General features: G+C 32.8%; 1 protein-coding gene across 1 annotated transcript in view; it reads left to right on the top strand.

Annotated features, from left to right (window-relative positions):
* LOC136035786 (voltage-dependent calcium channel type A subunit alpha-1-like) overlaps positions 1-26,013 on the top strand; it is a 192,280-nt gene that overhangs the window by 150,322 nt on the left and 15,945 nt on the right. Inside the window, exons 21-23 of the mRNA XM_065717760.1 lie at positions 5,314-5,468; positions 13,915-13,927; positions 16,575-16,684. Of these exons, the coding sequence (XP_065573832.1) occupies positions 5,314-5,468; positions 13,915-13,927; positions 16,575-16,684 (278 nt within the window). The remainder of the gene's footprint in view (positions 1-5,313; positions 5,469-13,914; positions 13,928-16,574; positions 16,685-26,013) is intronic.

Below are 26,013 nucleotides of genomic sequence, written 5' to 3'. Positions count from 1 at the left end.
AGAAATTCTAGCCATTTCCATGAACTTTCGCCTGAATGATTATATAGAATTAAAAATAAGTGAACCGTTTACTCTATCTTTATATCATTAATTAAGACCGGCTATACACACTAACTGTTGCAGAAGAACTACTGTAGGCATTTTTTTAATGCTTACTAGAATTTCGCTGTTTGTCTAATCTTTTAATTTTCTTATATATTTTTTCCTATATAAAAAATATGCACTTTAAGTGTCTTGGCCGTCAAATTTATAGACAGAAAATGTTTTCGAAAATTATTCAGTTTACATTGTTTAAAAGTTAAAAGGGTTGTTGTTTCTGAAAAAACTTTACTTCACTGTTTTCTAGTTTCTTAAATTTCGAAAGTTTTCAAATCAATCTATTTACTCTGAAGAAAATTTTTTTTTTTCGATATACCAATGAGACTTAACCTCGGGGATTGACTTTCGTCTTCTATGAGGTTTGAAGTTTGTTTTCTTTCTTTAACTGGAAATAAAGAAATATAAGCACATGTAGGTCAATTTTCAGCTGACATTTATGTTTTTAATCTAATAAATTTTTCCTATTTTGCTGTTTTTAGCAGACTAAGAAAAGTTATTCTTTTCCATTGTTGTTGTAAGATAATCAGCAGCTACAACATTCAAATCATAAAAATCATTTTGTTAAAAGTTCATTTCTAATCACTTGTGTCATTATCGCATATGCTGAATAATATCGTGTCTGCCACAAGCTGTATTTTGAATTGTTCTGCTTTGAATAAACCAAAACCATAGTTTTAAGTCATTTTGATATTTTGACCAAAAAAGAATCTAGCAAGGATGACGTAATTATATCTTTATTTGTAATCTTCATTTCTTATAATCTTTTACGATGTTACATGTGTTTTATATTTCACCCTTGTTATGTAGTTAGAAATACCTTAACCTTACCTAATCATTCCAGAAGTATGGTAATCTAACCCTATTATCTTAACAACCAGCTCTTTAATTTATATATTTGTCTTTAATTCCTTTTCTTATATTAATCGACTAAAAAGAATTTATAACATGGATAGCGTAACAAACAGTTTTTTGTTATTATCATCACATTTATAATGGCTTAGCCTTTTATGATATGGGCTGTGATACGTAGTTCACAATTTCATCAGTGGTGGCAGCTGGAGGGGAGGGGGTAAATTTTTCCTCCCTCCTAGATCTCCATTTACTTTTAATAATATTGCTGACGGTACTTTCTTTGAAAAAAATCACCAAAAACTTAAGAAATAAAATAAAACTGCCCCAACATGAGATTTTGAAAATAAATTTCCCCCCCCCCCTTATATTTTCGAGAATTGCCGATTCTTTTTTGGGCCATAATGAGAAATATACCAATCCTATTTAGCCATATACAGTTAGGGTTTTTTGTTCCAGGTTTGTCAAATTATAATGCTGAATTACTATTATTATGCTATAATTATAATAGCTATTATTATTATACTTATAAACTATTATCAATATAGTAAGAATATGAGGATGGCTGAACAAGATTCAACCGAATACTTCAATCATTTAAATTTAAATAATCAAATGAATTAAAAGTTTTGGCACTTACTAAAATCGGATCTTCGGTACGCGGAGTAGAATTCCCTGATATTTACAGAAGTGCATAGTAGCAGCTTTGTAATTTCGGGGCGTAAAGACTTTTCAAATTGGAATGGTGTCTTGCTGATTCAAGTGCCAATACATATAAAACAAATACAAATAACAAATAAAATACATTAAAAATTAAATAATAAAATCCATCAAATAAAATAAATATCGGTGTAGCATTTTCCAGTCTGTTGCAAGTTTCCTGTGTTCATTGGAAATTAAAACAGTTTATCAATTAAATAATTCTTTTATCAACTGAATAGTTTTTCAGCTCTGATAAGCTTTTAAATTTGGATCCGGGAAAAATTTATCCCTTTTTTCGGTTAGAGCAATCATGAATGTATCATAGCAACGTTGAATGTCTTAATTTTATTAATTTAAACGCATAGGAGGGAGGGAAGGGTTGAAGGTACCACGTTAATGACAATCTGTTGTTAATTCTATTGTTCTCAGTATCTATCTTGCATTATTAACCAGATTTTCTAATATAAGCCGTTTAGAAATTAATAATTTTGGTGCTCATGAGAATCAATGCAGTAATTTAGAAGTTAATATTGTCATCTTCCGTTTCATCTCCACATATAATCCCACTTACGAGCATTGTCAACGCGGTACAGTTGTACCGTTTTTGCTTCAACTTTGAAGACGTAAAAGACAATACTTTTGAAAATTTTTAGACGGGTCAATTTCTCCAGTAAATTTGGGCTCATTTCTCTTGTAGGTTTGGCTCTTCTCCTTTGGGCTTGCTTTGGGCTCCTTTCTCCTGTAGATTTGGGCTCTTTTTGGAATCGGATAGCTGTTCAAGGTTTAGCTTATTTAAAATTTTCTTCTTGTTATGACAAATTTTTCAACGTGCTATTCAGGTGGTACAAAGTGATCTCTTGTAGTACAATTTTAGTTGGAAATCTAGAAAAGTTTATTTGAAACTGTTGGCAACACTGCCATATACTTTTATCTCATGTTCATAGCCTTGTTTTTGAACATACAAGAGGAGACAAGTACTTCATCTTCTACATTACTTAATGAATTTTCCTGAGAATCAAAATTAGGAATTAGTATTTTTGAGCTAATTCACTAACCCCATCTAATCTCACAAATGCCACAACAAACAGATTTACTGACAATTTAGTTCCAAAAAATTTTTTTCACATTTATGTGCAAATTTTTACATAATGGAACTTAATACTTAGTTGTACATAATTTTAAATAATTGTACATAATTTGTACATGTAGGAACAAAACAATATAAGTAAATTCGTTAAGTTTACTTTGTAGTACATACATCAATCTAGCAAAAATAAAATAAAGTACTGAAAAATAAAAAATAGTGAGAGACCATTACTGTCCTTTTGACAGATCATTTTCGTTATAAACTGACAGGTTCTTTTCTGACAAAAAATAATACTATTTTTATCCCTAATATCCCAAGATATCCCTAATAACTCCTTTATCCAACTTAATAACCCTTGTTATTTCGATTATCTACTTTTAAAAGTTTTGTATATATACACATTATGACGTACGTCATGGTATTTAATCTTGCAATGTATGATTATTCCGTATGAAATATCACTGTAGGAGTTAAAAGCTTCTGGAGAACCTTTGACCATGAATAGTTCAAATACTTGGACAGGATTTGATTTAAAATAGAGTCCTAGGTTGCGCCGTCTAGCTTATGGGGGAAAGTACAATACAAATCACTTTAAAAAATGCATAGGATTCTTTACGTGTTTTTTGCAACAAAGCGTCTACACTTAAACAAAATGCAGTTAAAATAAAATAACAGAATTCTCATGATGGAATGGTCTAACAATATTTTTATAAATTTTCAGTTGTAACTTCATCAAACCTAGGATTCGGTCAGATTTTTACTCCTTTTATTTGAGTCTAAAGTTCTGTTGTACAACTATTATTAAGAAACATCGACATCAAATAATCTTTACCCATGATGCCAGATACCTTGATATTTGTGGGTATCAGATTTGGCAAATTAATACCCTGACTTTGGATCCAATAGTTTTGGCAAGCTAATACCCTGACTTTTGACCCAAATAGAACTGACCTAGATCAAAAAGTCCCAAATGTAGGTTCATGCTGCCAAAGATAACTAAATATGACAGAGACTAATCAGCTTCTTCTATCAATATATGTTGAAACCATTATGTTTTTATGCATAAATCTACTTTGAATAAATTCTATTTAATCTCGTCATTATCAAGGTTCAATTATCGTATTCCGTTTCAATTCCCAATTCACTTTCATCATAATTAAACGTCATCTGCTATATTCAACTTAGAATTCCCAGTTATTTTCATCATAATCAAACGTCAATTACCATATTTAATTTATATTTACAATTCAATTTCATCATAAGCAAATGTTATCTACCATATTGAATTTAGATTTTCGATTCATCTACATCATAGTCAAACGTCATTTACCATATTCAGTTTCATTTTTCCATTCAATTTCATCATAATCAAACGTCAACTACAATATTCAATTTAGATTTAAAATTCAATTTTATCATTATCAAGTGCCAGTTACTGTATTCAATTTCAGTTTCCAATTCAGTTTCATCGTAATCAAACGTTATCTACCATATTCAACTTAGATTTCCAGTTCAGTTTGATCACAATCAGACATCAATTACCACATTCAATTTTAATTTCTAATTCAGTTTCATTATAATCAAACGTTATCCACCATATTCGAATTAGATTTCCAGTTCAATTTCATCATAATCAAGCATCAATAACCGTATTCAATTTCAATTTCCGATTCATAATAATCAACCGTCCGCTACCATATTCAATTACCGTATTTTCTTTCAATTTCCAATTCAATTTTATCATAATCAAACGTCAGTTACCATTCAATTCCAATTTCCAATTCAAATTAAACATAACTAAACGTAAACTACCATAATCAGTTTATATTTACAATGCAATTTTATCATACTCAAACGTCCTCTATCATATTTAATTTAGATTTTTAATTCGATTTTATCATAATCAATTGTCAATTATCATATTCAATTTCAAATTCCAATACAATTTTATCATGATCAAACGTCATTCACGATATTCGATTTAGATTTCCAACTGAAATTTATCATAATCAAACGTCAACCACCATATTCAACTGAGATTTACAGTTCAATTTTATCATAATCAATCGTCACTTACTGTATTCAAATTCAATTTTAATTTAGTTTCATCATAATCAAATATGATCTACAATATTCAATTTTGGTTTTTAGTTCGATTTCATCATAATCAGACGTCAATTACCATATTTAATTTCAACTTCCTATTCAGTTTCATTATAATCAAATTTAATCTATCATATTCAAATTAGATTTCCAATTCAATTTATTATAATCAAATTTCAACTACCATATTCAATTTATATTTCCCATTCAATTTCATCATAATCAAACGTCCACTTTAATATTCAGTTTAGATTTCCAATTCAATTTTATCATAATCAAATGTTAATCACCATATTCAATTTCAATTTCTAATTCAATTTCTTCAAAATCAAACGTCAATTACCGTAATCACTTTCAATTTCCAATTTAACTTCAACATAGTCAAACGTGAATTACCATGCTTCTGGTCATATTTATTGATTCAACGCTTTGCTTACCCTGCTGCATTTTCTCTTTTTTCAATCACTATGCAGAAAGCCTCACTTTTTGAGACATTAATGGGTATGGCCACCCACAAACAGAGTGGGAGCAAAGGATCACTCCATCAAAACCTGCTGGCTGATGAGGTAGAACCTAAAAGCAGAAGTAACTCTTTTAGGAAAAACTTGAACAATAACAATACCACCATGTAAGTAGCTATGCTTTATTTTAAATTATCAGAGGTAGTCCGTGGTGTAAAAAAAATGAGTAATTATTTCAGTTCGACTTCATGGTCTACCCGTGTGGCCGACTTTCTGTATTGGATAATTATAAATAATTGTTCTACGGTCCCACACAAAAATATCTGTCACATTTTTTCTTAGAAAATTCGATGTGGGGTTGATGCAAGTTTAGTACCTAAATTTTGTCTATACTCATTAGTGGAAGAAACATTAAAATAATTTCCTGCATAATATGGAGAAGATTAATTTTAAACAGGTTTTCTGGGACACTTCCTCTTTCAACCTTATTTTCAATTTAATTTTTGCAACTTTAAATTGTAATATTACCCAATATTATTTTCTCCCGTGCTCATGGATTTTAAATATTTATATGTTAAATGCTGTTTATTTCATTTCTATAAAAATTGGCAAAATATCTTTTTCAAAGATTCTTAACTTTAAAAAAAGCTATTTTTGGTTAGATCTAGAATTAGGCCGCAAATAAACCATTGAGACAAATGGGATAGGGGGAGTTTAAATTGATTATTTGTTAAGTTATATTTCATGCTTTTCAGAGTATATCAGTGTGCATTCATTTTAAACTGTAACTTGGAACCTGATATTTCTTGATTAACGGTCGAAACAAAAATATAGGGGTTATATACAAACATTTGGTAAGTTTTACATCAAAATATAGGTTTTCGTATAGGTTATGGTTAGATCTAGAATTAGGCCGCATAAACACCATTGAACAAGTGGGATAGGGGTATTTTAAATTGATCATTTGTTAAATTGTAGTTCATGTTTTTCAGACTATGTCAGTGTGCATACATTTAAACATGACCAAGTAACTTTGAACCTAATATTCCTTGATTAACGGTCGAACTAAATATAGGGGTTATGTACAAACATTTAGTATGTTTTACAAAAAAATATAGATTTTCGTATAGGTTATGGTTAGATCTAGAATTAGACCGCATAAAAACCATTGAGACAAGTAATAATAATAATAATAATTTATTTATAACCCACAAAGTACATTAAACTGTGGAGTAAACACACACAAAAAAGAAAAAACAAGACAAAAAACATAACAACATAAATAACATAGCAGCATAACAACATACAACATAAGTAAATTACCTCCATTCAAAAAATTGCCAAAGAGGGTCAAAAACACCAATCATTTGCCGAGTTTTAAGGCATATATCTTTAGATAAATGTTTCAGTCGCGAGGGCGCATCAACGATGTCAAATTTAGAAACGATTGTATGATTCCGATACCACCGAGGCAGACGCAGCAAATACTTGCAATACTTAAAATATCCTGAGCGTATTTTCTTTGTATCCTTCTTGCGAAGGAGGAAAGCAAAACCAGAAAGATAAAAAACAGCAGGGGCACAAAACTAGAATAAAGACGGCATAGTCCTCTTCGGTTATACCGACCACAATTTGGTGAAATTTTCGCGTATCCAACCCGCATACTTTTCAGCACGCTGGACGTAATAGCGGAGCAAGTAGACGAAAGTGACGTGGAAAAAGAGAGACCCAACCATTTAATGCTTGCTGAACATGGTATAGTTGAAGAACCCAAGCAAAGAGGTGATGCTGGTGGAGGACTCCCAAAACACAAAAACTCACATTTGGAGGTATTAACTGAAAGGCCTACTGTGGATAGTGCGGCTGAAAGACGGTAAAAGTTGGTAATTAGACTATTTTTTGTCCGGCTAAGAAGCAGAACATCATCAGCATATGCAACGTGACTAATGCCTAAATTATCATTGTAAAAAATTGACGGTTGAAGACGTTGGAGACACGAAGCTAAAACACATTTACAAATGCTCGGAGATAACACGGCACCTTGCCTAACGCCTTTTTTAACAGGAATATACTCCCCTACAGTACCATTCCACTTCACCCTAACTGAAGAATTAGCATACCAATACTTAAGCACGGAAACAATAGAAAGGTTAACACCCGAGGCTGCTAGAGAAAACAAAGCATTTGAATGAATTACATTGTCAAAAGCACTAGATATGTCAACAGTCAAACAATACAGGGGACCTTTTTGAGCAACAGCTTGTTTCATTAGCCGACCCACAATATGGTGAGCTTGAACACAGCCCATACGTTTTCTAAAACCAAGCTGGAAGGGTGTAAAATTGCACTTGGAGTTAATAGCCGGTAGCAGTACATATTCAAATAGCTTACTAACAAAACAAGACACAGTGATAGGACGATAATTAGAGCAAGCACTGGGGTCCTTACCCCTCTTGACTATGGGAGATATACAACCGGACAAAAAACTATCTGGCAAAACGGACTGTGCCAAACACATCTGAAACAATAACTGCAAATGCTTCAGCAGTTCAGGACAATCATAAGCAAAAACTTGAAGCAAAGACCATCACTATCGAGAGACTCAGATTTATTCACTGGCTTAAGAGCTCGGAGTATAACACCAGATTCCACCGACAACACTTGAGATTGGTTGATACGAATTGGGAGGATTGAGTTGACAAGCTTTGTAAAATGATTTTGGAGATTAATAAACGATTAGATTAGAAACGACGGCTCAGGACAGGTCGTCGTGACGAACCACTGTTGCTGCCTTATGCGCCCTCAGGCATGGGAGGACCTAAGTAAGTAAGTAAGTAAGATTAATATTAAATGAAAGCAAAATATTTTTATAATGAGAAACGAAGTCACATAGTCGAAGAGACGAATTAATTGGAGGTGAACACTTTACACTGTTTATAACACGATCCCAGGATTTCTTGTCACTAGGACCATCCCAGGCATTCAGTCTCGCTCTACGAAGGGAATATTTGTACTCTCGTTTGGTTTTCTATTTTATTTGATTTACTGAACCAGAAGAAGGACGATTACAGGCTATCCACATGCGGAGCCAGAACTTAGCTTTTTGTTTAGCCATCTTCACTTTAGGATCAACTTTCCAAAAGGGATTGCGAGTACCCGTTAGCACGCACTCGGAGGGTACAGCTGTTTTAGTGGCAGACTTTAGACAGAACACTATTTGCTGATAATACGAGTTGATATCTATCCGAGTTGAAGTTGTAGATACAGAAGTTTGCAATAAGTGGAAAGGCACTTTAATAGATGATAATAACTGGGGCAATGTCAATACATAAAGTGGAACATTGGTATTTTCCCAATTTAACTTTGAGAACCACTTGGGAGAGTTACGTTGCACAGAGGTCGCCATGGAGCAAGATAGTTGGCACGTGATTGGTAAATGATCGTCGTCGATTTTAGAGTCTTCCACATGAACTATTGATGAAAGTAGAGTTGAATCTGACACAATTACATGATCAAGGTTGGAAGTAAGACCACCACGATTGTGAATATAAGTAAATAGAAGATCTTTATCAGCAAGATGGAATCCTCCAGTTTAGTGAATCGAGAAAGATTTCAGATCGGTCGGAATTAGATAATAAGTCAGTGTTCATGTCGCCGGCGAGAACCCATTAGGTATTTTGTTTTGAAAGGTCGCTAAGTAGTGTTCGTAGGCGATTACATGCTTGTGAAAAACTAGACAATGACCGCACAGTCTTTTTATTACAGGGGAAATAAATGTTTATAAATGCGGTATCACCACATTTTATCGCTAAGATGTTAGCGTCACTTTGCAATAATATCGGCTGAGTCTTGTGTCTGAAATAGATGGCCAGACCTCCTGATGGTCTACCACGGGTTTTTTGGGCGGCTCTCAAGAAGGTATAATGGGTCCGAGAACGCTTTAGGCTATCAACATTCACTTTAGAGAGAAGGTACTCCTGTAGAAACACAATATCATTTTCAAGTAGGTCACTAATCAGTAGATCCTTGTCTTTTGTACCATTAATATTAAGGGAAACAAAGCTAAACGGAGTTTTAGCATTCATTTATTAGCGTTGCTGAAAGCCGATCGGAGAACTTTGCATTTCAGACTAAAACTTACGTGTTCCATAGTGCAATTTGCACATTTTGGTGAGGCTTGGCAAGGGTTTTCCTTGGAATTCACATGAGTACTTTGACAGCGAAAGCATCGACGCGGAATGGATTGAAAGGGCTTAGCGCGAAAAAATTCATACTCAATACGGATTCCCGACTCCAGAACCGCGTTCAGAGTGATTTTGTCGATAAACTCGAGGCGAAAAGTGCGAGAATTGCCGATTTGATTAGCACTAATAAGTCCTTCCACTGAGGCCTCTAAATCAGCTCTTGAATAGTTATGGGGTATTTCACGGACAACAGCTAAAGGCTTTTTATCAATTACTTTGGTTTCAACGTTTGGAATGGAGCTAGTATCAGCTTCAGCAAGCGTGTCGGCTGAGCGCTTATCGCGTACCATCACAACCCAGCTTTTGCTGTGTGGCTTAGATTTCAGACTTACGATTCCGTCATGACCATCCAACGTTTCGAGCTTCTTCATGCGAAGGATAGGATCGCTGAGCTACGGGAGTGGAACAACAGCGTAGGACGGTTTTTTCGTATTTTGAGTAGGGGCTACAAGCTTAGACCGTCCCTCAGTAACCTTGGACGCAATATCACGCAGCTGTTCAGGGCAAGAGTTCACCTTGGCACTGAGGGTACTGAAGGCATCAACAGGGATCATTGGCACTTCGCAGGGACATTTGATAACAAAGTCCGGAAGCTTTATGTTCTGGGAATCGCACTTTACAAGCGAAGAAATAATGTCCGAAGCACAGTTTAATGCAGCATTGGTTCCTACGCGCTTCGATGGGACTTCATTCGGAGAAAGCTTTAAAAAAAGCAATTTACGGGTCTCACAAAGAGAAGAAGACTCGAAGAAATCGGCCATGTACTCTTTTATCGTATCGGGCGAAACTCCTTTAGCAAGATTTTTCTGTACAAAGCACAGGATAGGATTGTAGAAAAATCTAGGATTGTAGGTTCATCTTCGCACCAATTACCAATTCCCATTTTCTCTAGATTGAAGGTTCACTTGCGAGAGAAGTAAGGGAAGCGTTGGAGGCTGCCTACCTTGTCCCCGCAATTTAAGGGACAAGCCCGGCGGGTACCATGGCTCTTGCAAACAGCTCTCCCCCACCCTTCTGCTTACTTTTCTCCTCTTACCTTTATCGTAACGCAATCGTCCAAACGATGAAAAAGTTTGAGAAAACCCAAAACAAGCAAATCCTTTCTCTCGTCAACTCTATCGCAGCGTGATTTCCTTTAACTATTTGCGCAATCCAATTAGATTCAGAGTTAAATTAAATCACTTAGTCCAAGTCTCTGCAGTTAATAAATCACTAGATCCCGAGGGAATTTATAATAAGTAAACAAAAGTGTCAGTACCAGGTAAAAAGGTAATCCAATCATAAATGTCTCTGGGGAAATCACACAGGTTGAACCTTGCTTTATTAATAGGTTAATATCCAAAAACAAGGTGTTCACGCAACGAATTCTCAAGCAATACTGATGAGATAAGTGGGATAAGGGTAGTTTAAATTGATTATTTGTTAAATTATTTTTCGTGTTTTTCAGAGTATGTCAGTGTGCATACATTTTAAACACGACTAAGTAACTTGGAACCTGATATTCCTTGATTAACACTCGAACTAAATATAGGGGTTATATATAAACGTTTAGTAAATTTAACATCAAAATATAGGTTTTTGTGTAGATTATGGTTAGATCTAGAATTAGGCCGCATAAACACCATTGAGACAAGTGGGATAGGGGTAGAAAAAATTGATTAGTAGTTAAATTGAATTTAATATATTTTCAGAGTATGTCAGTGTGCATACATTCTAAACACAACTAGGTAACTTGGAACTTGATATTCCTTGATTAACGCTCGAACTAAATAAAGGGATTATATACAAACATTTAGTAAGTTTTACATCAAAATATAGTTTTTCGTTTAAGCTATGGTTAGATATAAAATTAGGCCGCACAAACACCATTGAGGCAATTGGGATAGGGGAAGTTTAAATTGATTATTTGTTAAGTTCTTTTTCATGTTTTTCAGAGTATATGAGTCTGCATTCATTTTAAACACGACTAAGTAACTTGGAACCTGGTATCCCTTGGTTAACGCTGGATAAATAGGAGTTATATACAAACATTTAGAAAGTTTTACATCTAAATAAAGGTTTTTGTAATGGTTGAACGAAGCAGAGACCACCTATAAATTCCAATGATAAGAAACTCTTACCTTAGTGAGCGTAGTTAGGAAAAAGGGGTCAACCTTTGACCTAACTGTTAGGTCTAAAAACGTTAGGTCAACCAAGTGGGTTTTTCGCTAAAAAAAAGTGGGTAATTTATGCATACAGAGAAAAATTGAAAAGCTCTACAGAGAAAATGTACTCGTGTTTCATAAATTTTCTAATAAACTAGAGAAAAGAGACGTTACTTGGAAGTGACTAAATAAAAACTACCTACGCTAGTGACGATAGAACTAAAAAATCCAAAACAAGCTTAATTTGAGTGTAATGAAGTTAGGATTTCCGTCAAATGTTAGGTTTATTCTTATCCTGACGGGTAGGTTAATTTTTTTTAACTGTGTTTCTTGATGGTTAGGGTTAGGTTTGTTTGCGTAAATTAGGCAAGGTTTTAAAAATATGAAAAAGCATGTTTCAAACCAAGTCTATCTGGTTCCAGCCTAGAATTTCCTGAAAAGGGGTAGGATAATTTTTGACTAACTATGTTTCTTATATATTAAAATAGTTAAGGGTAAGTTATCTGCCGAGATTAAGATAGGTTTTAACAACGTGAAAAAATGAACCATTATCATCTATTTGGAAAAAATTTCATTTATTTTTGGCTGAATTCTAAGAAAAAGTTTAAAAAGAGATATGGAAGTATATGCAGCTAAAAATGTTTTATAATTTGCTTTATCATTTGCTTGTAATGATAGGTGGCGGTAGCTGTTTCTTTTTTTTTATCAGAAACGGATTTCTCAGAGAATTTGTTTTTCCTTAAATGGAACCCAACAGACCGTGAATTTCCAGTAGGTCTTTCCTCGTTCAGTGAGTTTCCCGTATTTTATGACCTCGTGTATAGGAAAAATAGGATAGGAAACAATTTATATAGAGTTTTGAAAAAAGTGGGTACCATTCTAGAAGTGCTAAAATATTTTTCCTTGCAAATAGTATTCATCTGAAGAAATTTTTTTTAGAAAATAAAAGCAGCACCATAAGACCACTTTTTTTATACTCTTTCCAAATATCATGGTTGTATGTTTGACGATTTGCCCCACCTCCCCGGGTGATTTGAGATATATCCCTAGGATATACCATAACATTTTGCAAAAATACTAAACGATTTTTATAGAGTTTGGAAAAAAGTGGGTATCATTCTAGAAGTACTAAATTCTTTGTCCTTGCAAATAGGATTCATCTGAGGAAAACATGTTTAGAAAACAAAAGCAACACCATTAAACTACTTATTTTCACTCTTTCCAAATATCATGGTCACTTATCTGACAATATTCCCCATGTCCCCTGGTGGTTCGAGATATACCCCTAGAATATACCGTGGCGTTTTGCAAAAAGGGGCTATGTCCACTTTTCCTTACTTTTATAGGAGAGCAGAATGAAAAGAAAAATATTATTAATAAATAAAAACACGTACTAAAAAAATTTTCACAAATCAGAATTTAAGAAACTTGAAACTTTAAAGACTGATTCCTAGTTAACTTTTCGATCAAAATTCACTGGAAATGTCCAAACGTCCATATTGCTGAATTGTTCGTTGGTTATAAGATAAGGTACTTACGCTCTTTCTTACGCCCTTTTCAGAACAGTTTACAACTCGGTCACAACTTAAGATACGCCGAGTTTAGAACAGACCAATTGAAAAATCTCTTTGAGTTCTTTCGAACCATATACTTAATTCATTTTCGGAAAAAAGTGGACTTCAACCCATTTTTTGCAAAACGCCATGGATATAAAAATACAAAAGAAATCACTTAAACAATGAAGTTCATACTTTATAATATGCACCATGCGCCTAATGAAAAGATTATCCTTCCAAATTATCCTTCCAGTTTCCTTCCATTCCATTCTTTTTTTTGAAAAACGTTTCTGATAATATTTTGATAAATTGTGCACTCAATAACAGACAAAGATAGACTGCGGAAAACCCTATTTTCTTAAAGAGTGTATGACAAGACGTTATTAATGGAAAAATATATTATTAGGTCTATATAAGGGAACATCAAGGGGTGGGGGGCTGATTTGCCAGAGTAATACCCATGATATTGAAAAGAAGCATAAACTGGGGAATCTACTGGCACTCCTTTTATTTTATTAAGATATTTCCTTCAGAAGAGTGGCCCTTCCAGACTGTAACTTGAATTACCTAAATTACCTAAATTACCACTTATAGATACGGCACTGTTGGTAGCTGCTTTTGCCACCTTTTCCCATGCTAAAGCTAATTGACTTCTATTGTCTATTAAAGCAGCCTACGCAAGGTAAGAAAATCTTTTTTATACTTCTTCAAAATTTTGGTAGTTTCAATGGTAAGTAAACAATTTACGGTGGTATGAAACGGAAGCCAATTTTAGTACTGCGCAGTACTGCTGTTAGAAATCAGATTCTATTAACAATTTTCTCACTTTGAGGTAATATTATTTTCTAGCGGTAAGTAATGAATATAGTTACAGGGTAGTAATGAATATACTTACATATACAACTACCCTGTCTTTCATTTGCCCAAAGCAGTAAGTGAGTCGAGAGGCAAGTTTTAAGGATATAAATAAAAAGTTGAAATGTATTACCTTCCAGACTCAAAATAAATCATTTTTGTTTAAATATATTTATATTTTTTTATCTTAAATTGTTTTCTCTTCAGCTTCAGATTTGCCCTAAGTAGCCTACACACTCTTGCAATTTTTAAGCTATACATTTTTCTCTGTCAATGGTGCTTCAAGGTAGATAAATGAATAATTTTAAAATTATTGAATGAATTATTTATGATTATTCATTTTAAATGAAATTATACATGAGTAATTGGTTATTAAATGGAATAATAAAATAACTTTCAATGAAGTAATAATTCAATGAAATTATTTAATTATTAACATTTTAGTCATTTATTTACTAGTATTCAATAAACAAACTCAAAGAAATTTTAAATGGGTAATTTATGGGAGTGCGTAAATGAATACATAAATGAAAAAAAAAACGAAAAATTAACGCTTATTTAAGATCTTATTTACTTAAATTAATATGCTTTAAAATAAAACAGTACAAATTAAATAAATTCATTCAATTAATTTATTATTCTTTTTTATTTATATATAATTGTAAACTGAAGCTGGCTATGCTTTATGAATAGTCTATATTGTGATATGAATAGTTCTGATTTTGTTAAACTGTTCATCATTTTCCGACTGATTTGAACACGCTCATGTTTCTTGCACATCTGACATGCGTTAAAGTTGCACGCCAAAAAGTTTTTGATATACCCGTTTGACCCCTGAGTTTAGAGAAACAATTTACTTTAGGAGTAATTTTTAATAAAGACTAGCTTTTCTAGAACTTTTTTTTGGCCCATGCTGCAACTCATATGAGGCTTTGAACATTCGAAGGGCGACTTACAAAAGATACAGTTTTTGATACAGTAATTGTTGTTTGGTTTTTGACAGCTATCTAATATAGTGAAAGTAAAAGCTGCGGCATAAACTTTAGGATATCTTCATTATTTTAGCTGACCTTTTACAGGTATCCAACTGGCCTTCTACGTTTTTTTTTACATCGAACTTCTGCTGCGTAAATCTACGACACTTGACATATCCATCCAACCCAGTTATTGGTTTGAACTTATAATATATGATAATATATAATATATGAATTTATGTTGTGTTTGATGTTATTTGTCTCATGGCTCTACATTTATTATCTAAAATCTATTTATGTTAACATATGTGTTATTTTCAGACGCATGTATCTTCGGATGTGTTTTGTATGTCAAATTATGTTTATTCATGTATGCGTATATAGGTTATATTTTAAAAGGTTCTGTTTGTAATTCCAGCTTGTGTTTAATTTGTTAGAAGTACTTTTTTAGCTTGGAGTATAGGATTTGCATATATGTTATGTATGCCATCTATAGTGCTAATATGTTAAGATTTTTGGACAGACGGAATTTAATTTTCAGAATTATACATTGCAAACTTGTACTAACAGCAAGAATTTTTTCTTGTGAATTATTGCAATACTAAACAATGGCTACAAATATACTAATTTAGAATACTGATTATGCTTATACGATTCTTGAACAATCAAAAGGGGGGTCCGAAGCTCCTGCCGCTCTAAGGACTTAATGAGGTGGAAATTAATATCCCCCGTGTGTTTAGTTTATCGTGAGTATTAAACTGTTGGTGCAATAACATCTCGACACCAAGACGCCTGAGGCCACTCCGCAGCCAAAGTAGTGAATTGCATTTTGAAAAATAAGAAACGGAAAATTACAAATTGTGTGAATTTTCTTTTTCTATATAAGAAAAAAAACGATTGACCCTCACCCGTTTTTAAAAAAAATTATTGTTATTTTTATCTTTTACACCTTCGGGAATGAAGCGTTTTTACTTATGAGTATTTACTATACAGAGTGTAACTTCATCTTTAAATGGTTTTAATTAAGCTATTTTTTTTTTATATTACACTAAAAGAACAACCTATTATATTTTCTGCAAAAAATAATTTATCTTGTTAAAATACTGCAGGACTAACTAACTAAGGTAAATATTATGCTGCATTTTGATGTTAATCACCTTTTCTATTCTTTTTTGCTTTGTTTCATGTGTAATTGAAAGCCCAACATATTTGACAACGTCTTATATATTTTACATTTTAATGTAAATTATTTTATAATTATCTTTTTGGCTAGTAGAATGTATATAAAGATTTCACAGAAACAGTATTTTCTTTAAGCTCCTATATGTGTGAACTTTTTAGTTTTTTTCAAAAGAAAAAGAATACTCGAATATATTGCATATCGAAGCTGTTATAACAATATTTCGAAGCTGTTATAACAATATTATAACATATCGAAGCTGTCATAGCAATATTTTGCTGTTTGATATGTGATTTGATATTTTACATTATATATTTTAGGGTGTTGAGATAACGGAGGCCCCGGACCCCTCACCGAAAGGCTCATTTGGTTCCAGAAGAAATTCTAGGCACAGTGACTCCCCTCACCTCTCCCCTGGTACAGGACAAAGGTAGGTAGTCTGAGTAGGATAAAGGTGGAATTTCTAATTGCTAAAAATAACTTTTTAGGTTTATACACTTAGCCAGAAGATTTTAGGGAGTAAGAAGATCAGGGAGAAAAAATATGCAAAAAAAATATGATATAGGCTTAATGGATAAATAAGCAAAGATTAATTAGTCGAAAACGAACAGTGTAATAGCTAATAGTAATCATTTTTTAAATTCCATGAACAGTTTTTATTTCTGTGTCAATCGGACTCTATTCTGAATACTGGATTAGACTCACAATGAAACCTACTGACCAATTATCTTGCTGCAATTAATACAATTAATCTTGACTGATTATTCTCCTTTAAAATCAGCACTTTCCCGAACAAACGGAAAAATGAGAAAATAAAAATGTGCTTAAATAGATAGATATATTCATTTTTTCATGTAACAATACAATAATAAAACTACAATATACAAATTCCCACAAAGGCTTCATGGGCCGTAGGGGGAGGATTATGAAACAAAACAAATAACATGAAACTATTGAACATTTAAACATATAAACATAAGAATGGAGGAAAAATAAACAAAAGAAAAGAGAGTTCATTCAACAAGCTTTATCAAACTGTAAATAAACACAACGTCCATAAGTGTAATAGTAATAATAATAATAATAATGTTAGTAATAATAATAATAATAACAATAATATTCAAAAAAGGTATCGACTTTGATCGATACCTTGCTTTGGTATCGATCTTGCTATGAAGCTTAGCAATACTGATAGCTGCATTAGTAGTATGGTCATTGTGGAGGCAGGCTCAACACCTGAGGCTCTAATGTTTAGAGCCGGATAGCATATTGCAGCCGGTAAATCATTAGTATATTTTAGGTGACACCTCATTTACATATACCTGTCTGGAAATGACTAACATATTTTCAACCTTCACTGAATAAAAGGAATGACCACTTTAGTAAACTGTTTTATATCAATTCAAATGGAATAGCAGAATCAGCGTAATATGAGGAATGAACACTTATGTAATACCGTTTTATTTGATTTCAAATTGTACAAATAGAGTTTATGATATAGTGTTGAACTTTACTTAACAACATATATTGACATAGGCATAATGTAACCGCTTGTATCATCATATTCTTGAGAAGGAGCGCTTATATCAGCACTTCTTTTAGAGGGAGCTTTTTCAATTTTTTAAACTTTTTGTTTGGGGACTTAGAGATTTTTCAATTTTATTTTCATGTCCTTAAAATAACATATAATATACTTAATACCAAAAAAAATCACTTGTAATATTTTCAAAATACGAAATGAAAAAGATATAGATGTTAGTCGTAATTTTTCCTACAATATTGGTTGTAGTAACATTTTTCGCTTTTTTAACTTAGTTTTTTTTTTACTTAGAATTTCTTCAACTTCTTTGGGGGGGGGATTTTTTCAACAACTTGTATAAGACACCAAATGAGAATAATTCCCATGTCAACAGAAAATATTATGAAGTGTTTTATGGAATGGATTCAAAGCATTTATTTTTTATGATGATATTCTACATGCCAATATTTCAATAGAATATTATATGCGTTACTTTGTTATATTTACATTATTTAAGGGTACGCCAGCAAGTCGAATGTTTACGGTTTAGAATGTTTATTAGAATTCTGAAGGTGTAAAATAAATGAATTTTCAGAGACATTGGTAGTACTAGCGGGTGCAGAGGGGGTATATTAGAATCTGAGACCTGTTAACAGGGAAACTCGTTGATAGTCGTAGCTAGTTGCTAAAATCTGTGTGTTTTATTTGCAGGCTGAGTACCAGAAATTTAATAAATGCACTTTTAACTCCAAAAAAATCGTGTGCTTTAATTACCAAGTGGATTTAAAATAAAGGCACTTTTGAGTACAACAAACCCGGCTAATTAATAAGTTCTGTGTGTCTTAGTTGCTCAATTAGTAACAAAAATTTAATGTACGCACTTTTGAGTGCAACAAATTATAGTAATTGATAAATTCCGTGTGTTTTGCTTGCTGGCAGAGTAACAAAATTTAAGAAAAAGACTTTTGAGTACAAAAAACTCAGCTAGCTGGTAAGTTCCGAGTCTTTTAGCTGCTGACTGAGTAATAAAAATATAAGAAAAGCACTTTTGAGTAAAGCAAACTGAGCTAGCTGGTATATCCCAAAAATTTTAGTAGCTGATTCAGTAAAAAAAAATTAATAAAAGGACTTTTGAGTACAACAATCTCAGCTTGTTGATAAGTTTTGTGTGTTTCACTTGCTGGCTGAGTACCAAAAATCAATAACAGTATTTTCGGGTACAATAATCTCAGCTGGTTGGTAAATATCAAAAGTTGTAGTTACCGACAGGGTGTAAAAAAGAATAAAAAAGGTACTGTTGAGTAAAATAAACTCAGCTAGTTGGTAAAGTTTGTGTGTTTTACTTGTAGGTTGAGTACCAAAAACCAATAACAGCATTTTTGAGTATAGCAGACTCAGCTAGTTGGTATACTCCGAGGGTTGTACTTGCTAATCGAATAACAAAAATTTATTGAAAGCACTTTTGAGTACAACAAACTCATCTAGTCAGTGTACTCCGGGTGTTTTAGTTGCTGACTGAGTAACATAAATTTAATGAAAGCACATTTGTGTAGAGCAAACTCAGCTAGTTGATAAATTCCGAGTGTTTTGCTGAGTACCAAAAAAAATTCAATGAAAAATCCTTTATGAATAACAAACTCAGCTAGTTGATACATTCCGAGTATTTAATTGCTGGCTGAGTGTCTTTCTTCCGGGCTGAGTACCAAAAATTTAATAAAAGAATTTTTGAGCATAACAAACTCAGCTAGTTGATATATTTCGAGTGTTTTAGTTGCTTACTGATTAACCTAAATTTAATGAAAGCACATTTGAGTACAGCAAACTCAGCTAGTTGATAAATATTGAGTGTTTTGCTGAGTAGCAAAAAATTCAATGAAAAACCCTTTATGAATGACAATCTCAGCTAGTCGATATATTCCGAGTGTTTAATTGCTGGCTGAGTTCCAAAAACCTAATGAAAAAACTTACAGGTAAAACAAACTCAACTAGTTGAAACATTCCGTATGTTTTTACTGCAGACTGAATATAAAAAATTTTATACAAGCACTTTTGAATAAAACAATTTCAGCTAGTGGATAAATTCTAAGTCAATTGGTTACCGAATGGGTATCAAAAAATTTAATAAAAGCGCTTTTGAGAGCTAATTAATAAATTTTGAGTGTTTTTGCTGCTGATTGAGTAACAAAAATTTAATGAAGGTACTTTTTAGTACAAAAAACTCAGCTAGTGGGTAAATTCCATGTGTTTACTTGAATGACTTAGTACCAAAAATTTAATTAAAGCACTTTTGAGTACAACAAAGTCAGCTAGTAGGTAAATTCCAAGTGTTTTAGTTACCGATTTGGACATCAAAAAATTTAATAAATTAATTTTGAGTGCAGCAAACTCAGTTAGCTGGTAAATTCCAAGTGTCTTAGTTACTGACTGAGTATGAATAATTTAATGAAAGCACTTTTGAGCACAAAAATCTAAAGTATTTAATAGATTCCGTTTGTTTTACTTGCAGGCTGAGTACCAAAAATTTTAAAAAGTACTTTTGAGTGCAACAAACTCAGCTAGTTGGTAATTTCCGAGGGTTTAGCTGCTGACTGAGTAGCATAAATTTGATGAAAGTCCGTTTGAGTACAGAGAGCTCAGATAGTTGATAAATTCCGAGTTGTTTGCAGAGTACCAAAAAATTTAACGAAAAACCCTTTACGAATAAAAAACTTTCGAGTACAACTAACTCAACTAGTTGAAAAATTGGGTATGTCTTATTTGCGGACTCAATATAAAAAATTTAATAAATACTCTTTTGAGTACAACTACCTCACTATTTTGAAAAAGTCCGAGTCTTTTCGTTACCGACCCGGTATAAAAAATGACTGAATACCAAAAATTTTATAAAAGTACTTTTGAGTATAACCAACTGAGCTAGTTGGTAAATTCCGTGTATTTTACTTGCTGACTGAGTACCGAAAATTTAATAAAAGCGCTTATGAGTACAATGAACTTAACTATTAGGTAAATTTAAAGTGTAAGTAAATTCAAGTAGTTAAAGATTGGGATGTCTAAAAATTTAATCAAGTACTTTTCAGCACAACAAACTCAGCTTCTTTGGTAATTTCCCAGTGTTTTAGTTACTGACTGAGCAACAAATATTTAATGAAAGCGTTTTTGAGTACAAAAACTCAAGTAGTTAATAGATTCTGTGCGGTTTACTTACAGACTGAGCACCAAAAATTTAAAATGTACTTTTGAGTACAAAAAACTCAGCTAGTAGATATATTCCGTGTGGTTTTCTTCCAGGTTGAGTATCAGCAATTTAATAAAAGCATTTTGAGAACAAGAAACTCAGCTAATTGGTAAATTCCAAGTGTTTTAGTTGCTGACTGATTAACACAAATTCAATGAAAGCTTATTTGAATACAGCAAACTCAGCTAGTGGATAAATTCCGTGTGTTTTGCTGAGTACTAAAAATTTAATGAAAGATCCTATATGAATAAAAAACTTTCGAGTAAAACAAACTCAACTAGTTGATAAATAATGTGTCTTTTAACTGTGGACTACATGCCAAAAATTTAATAAAAGCACTTTTCAGTACAATAATCTCACCTAGTTGACAAAGTCCGAGTCTTTTGGTTACCGACTGGATATCAGAAATTTAATAAAAGCACTTTTGAGTGCAAAAACTGAGCTAATTGATAAATTCAGAGTGTTCTAGTTGCTGATTGGGCCACAGAAATTTAATGAGGGCACTATTGAGTACAATAAACTCAGCTAGTTGGTCATGGATTTTACTTGCTGACTGAGTACCCAAAATTTAATCAAAGCAATTTTGAGTACAATAAACTTAGCTAGGATGTAAATTTTAAGTGTTTTAGTTACCGTCCGGGATATTAAAAATTTAATAAAGCACTTTTGAGTACAGCAAACTCAGCTAGCTAGTAAAGTCCCAGTGTTTTAGCTGCTGAATGATTAACAAAAATTTAATAAATGCACTTCTGTGTAAAAATAAAAATCAGATTGTTGATAAATTCCGTGTAAATTACTTGCAAGCTGACTACCAAAAATTTAAAAATCTCTTTTGAGTACAACAATCTCAGCTAGTTGGTGACTTCCGTGTGTCGTAATTACTGATTGAGAATCAGAAAATTTAACAGAAGCACTTCTGACTGCGACAAACTCAGGAAGTTTGTATTTTTCAAGTGTTTTAGTTGCTGACTGAGTAAAAAAAAACTTGGAGCTAACTACTTTTAAGCTTGGTTGTTCTAGGTTATGTTAGCGTGACCAGCCAACATAACCTAACCTAAGTGAACCTAACTTAAAAGTTTAGTTTGTTGTATGCAAATGGGCTTTTTATTAATTTTTTGACACTCAGTCACCAATTAAGAGGATTAGAATTTGACAAGTGGCTGAGTTTTTGCTGTTAAAAGTGCTCTTATTGATTTTTTGGTTTTCAGCCAAGTAGTAAAACACTAGGAATTTATCAACTACCTGAGTTTATTGCAGTCACAAGCGATTTTATTAAATTTTTGATTCTTAGTCAGCAACAAAGAGACTCGGAATTTGTCCACTAGTTGAGTTTGTTGTATGCAAAAGTGTTTTTTTTTATTATTTATGATATTTGGTCGCCAGTTGAAAGACTCGAAAATTACCAAGTAGCTGAGTTTGCTGTAGTCGAGGAGGCTATTATTTGTTTTTTTTGGGTATTCAGCCAGCAAGTAAAACACTTGGAAAGACTTATAATTCACGGAGTAGCTGAGTTTGGTGTAGTCAAAAGTGCTTTTGTAAGTTTTTCGGTACTAAGCCAACAAGTAAAACGTTCGGAAGTTATCAACTACCGGAGTTTATTGTAACCAAAAGTGTTTTTATTAAACTTTTGATGCTCAGTCAACAACTAAGACACTGGGAGTTTACCTACTAGCTGGGTTTCTTGCATGGAAATTGCTATTACTAAATTTTTTAATACTCTATACCTAACCTGGCCATTCTGACTGTCACAAAAGACTCTTTTACAAAAGACTCGGAGAATTTTAAAGTGGCTGAGTTTCTTCTATGCAAAAGTGTTTTGTTTTTTTTTATACTCGGTTAAAAGACTTGAAATTTACCAAGTAGTTGAGTAGTTGAGTGAGTGAGACAAAAACACATACAAACACACAGATTCAGACATACAAGCAGACAAAACAGACACTGGGACAAGTAAACACCTGCTCAGAAACACAGTCATAGTGAGAGAGACAAGGAAACAGCAAGTCAAACCTAACTGGATACCTGCAACCATCCTACAACCACCACCTTTTTTTGTTCACTTTTTTTAGGTTCACTTACTGTGGCAAGCGAGGCGAATTGAACCTAAATGAGCCTAACTTGAATGAAATTATTTAAAAAAATGGTGCGAATTGTAGGTTGGCTGTAGGTACCCGGATGCAGGTAGAAATTGACTGGCTGTTTGTTTGTCTCTCTTAGTGGGCCTGTGTGTCTTAGCATGTGTTTGTTTGTCCCAGTGTCTGTTTGTATGTCTGAATCTGTGTGTTTGTATGTATTTTTGTCTCAATCACTCTCTGTGCCTGTGAATCCTGGTGACTTTTTGCTTGCCCCAGTGTCTGCCCTTGTCTGTTTGTTTATCTAAATCTGTGTGTTTGTATATGTTTTGTCTCTGTCACTCTCTGTGCCTGTGTGTCAGGGCGAATTTTTGCTTGTCCCAGTGTCTGTCTTTGTGTGTTTATGTGTTGATTTTGATAATACCTTGTAAGGTTTCGATAACGAAATAGAGGATGTTCGTTATACCAGGCGAGATCTTGATAATTTAATGCAAGATTTTTGATAGTATCAGACAAGATTTGGTAATATCACACAAGATTTGGAAATACTTAGCTAAAATATTTATCAGTATCACAAGCTATTATCGTAGGGCACCCTGTGATAGGGTAACATAACCAGCTGCTAATGGCCTAAAAATTACCAAAAATTCTGAGCCACAAAAATTCGGAGTCAAAAAGTTTCCAAAAAGATTTTATGTCCCAAAAAAATAAGTAAAAAAATCTCTACAAGCATTATTCATATTTCATTTCATATTTCAAGAATGTCACAAGCAAATTTTTATAGTTTCAAATATATTTGATGTCATTTTAAGACATGAAAAAAAATTAAAAAGTTGCTCTGTAAAAAGTATAGTTAAAAAAAGCAATCTTTAAAAAAATTAAGTACAAAAAAAGGTGGGGGTATTTGAAGGAGCACTGGGCCCTTTTGAGGTTGGGACATGGATGACCAAGGGGTGTTGTATCATTGCTTAAAATATATAGAACTTTATTAATTTAAACTTTATACTTACCCTAATACTAAACAATATTTTCAAAAGACAGAACATTTATTCATATAATTGTCATTACTTGAATAATAAGTATTATAATAACTGGACACTGCTTTTATTCAATGAAGATTGAATATTTGCTAATCATATCCTGACAGGAAGATGTTGGTCATTCACCCAAAAGTTTCAGATACCAATGTGGGCAGCTGATTATGTATGTTGGCTAATGCTCCCGTTTATTATAGGCAAGCTTTAGTACCCAAATAAGGGTATATTTTCCAGACTATTGTACAGTATACTACTCATTTCTTGTTTCAATTACTGATTCAATTTTTTCCCTAAGAGTGTCTGTTCTTCCTTCATGTACCTTGTGTAAAACCAACCACAAAACATTTCCCAAGAAAGCCCACTTTCAAAAATCCACCTGACTTCAAAAGTGCTTTTATTAATTTTCTTTGTACTCAGCATGGAAGTAAAATACACGGAATTTATCAACTACTTAAGTTTGTTGTACTAAAAAGAATTGTCATTAAATTTTTTGGTACTCAGTCTGCAAGTAAAACACACGGAATTTATCAACAAGCTGAGTTTGTTGAAGTCAAAAGTGCTCTATGTAAATTGTTGTTAATCAGCCAGCAACTAAAACACTCGGAATGAGTTTGCTATACTCAAAAGTGTTTTTATTAAATTTATTATACCCAGTCGCTAACTAAACCACTTGAAATTTACGTCCTAGTTGATTTTATCTTACTCAAAAGAGCTTTTATTAATCTTTTGATACTCATCCAGCAAGTAAGCAGCACGGAATTTATCAACTAAATGAGTTTATTTTACTCAAAACTGCTCTTATTAAATTTTTGATACAATTTCAGTAGCTAAAAGATTCGGACTTTATCAACTTGCTGAGTTTGTTGAAGTCAAAAGTGCTCTCATTACATTTTGTTACTCAGTCACCAACTAAAACACTCGTAATTTACCAACTAGTTGAGTTTGCTGTGCTCAAAAGTCCTTTTATTAAATTTATTATGCCTGTCAGTAACTAAAACAACTGAACTTTACCTACTAGCTGAGTTTATTGTACTCAAAAGGGCTTTTATTAATCTTTTGATACTCATCCAGCAAGTAAACAGCACAAAATTTTTCAATTATCTGAGTTTATTGTAGTAAAAACTGCTCTTTTTAAATTTTTGATATCCAGTCAGTAGTTAAAAGATTTAAATTATCAACTAGCTGTTTTTGTTTTATTCAAAAGTGCATGTTTTGAATTTCTGGAATTCATCCTGCATATAAAATACACAGAATTTATCAACTAGCTGAGTTTGTTGTACTCAAAAGTGCTTTCATTAAATTTTTGATACTCAGTCACCAACTAAGACACTTGAAATATACCAACTTCCTGATTTTGTCGTTGTCAACAGTGCTTCTATCAAATATTTTGATACTCAGTAGCTAAGACACTCGTAACTTACCAACTAGCTGTTATTTGTGTACTCAAATGTGCTTTCATTAATTTTTTTGTACTCGCCAGCAATAAAACACTCAAAATTTATCAACTAGCTCAGTTTGTAGTACTAAAAAGTGCTCTCATTAAAATTTTGTGATTAAATCAGAAAGTAGAACAAGCAGATAACACCAACTTGTTGAGTTTGTTGTACTCCAAAGTTCTTTGATAAAATGTTAATACACCCAGTCGGTTACTAAAACACACGGTATATATCAACTAGCTGACAACGCTCCAAAGATGAATTTATTCAATTTATGGTACTCAGCCAGCAAGTGAAACAAATGGAATTTATCAATTAGTTGAGTTTGTTGTATTCAACAGTGCTTTCAAAAACACTAATTCTAAGGTCAAAAAAGGGGAAGTTAGGGGCTGGGGCATAGAAGGCCCTTGGAGGTGGGACAAGGCTAACCTTAAGTTCCTTCTAAAAAAAAATTCTGCTATAA

Source organism: Artemia franciscana, chromosome 14, assembly GCF_032884065.1.
Source record: "Artemia franciscana chromosome 14, ASM3288406v1, whole genome shotgun sequence".
NCBI lineage: Eukaryota > Metazoa > Arthropoda > Branchiopoda > Anostraca > Artemiidae > Artemia > Artemia franciscana.
This window is presented reverse-complemented; position numbering and strand designations above follow the sequence as displayed.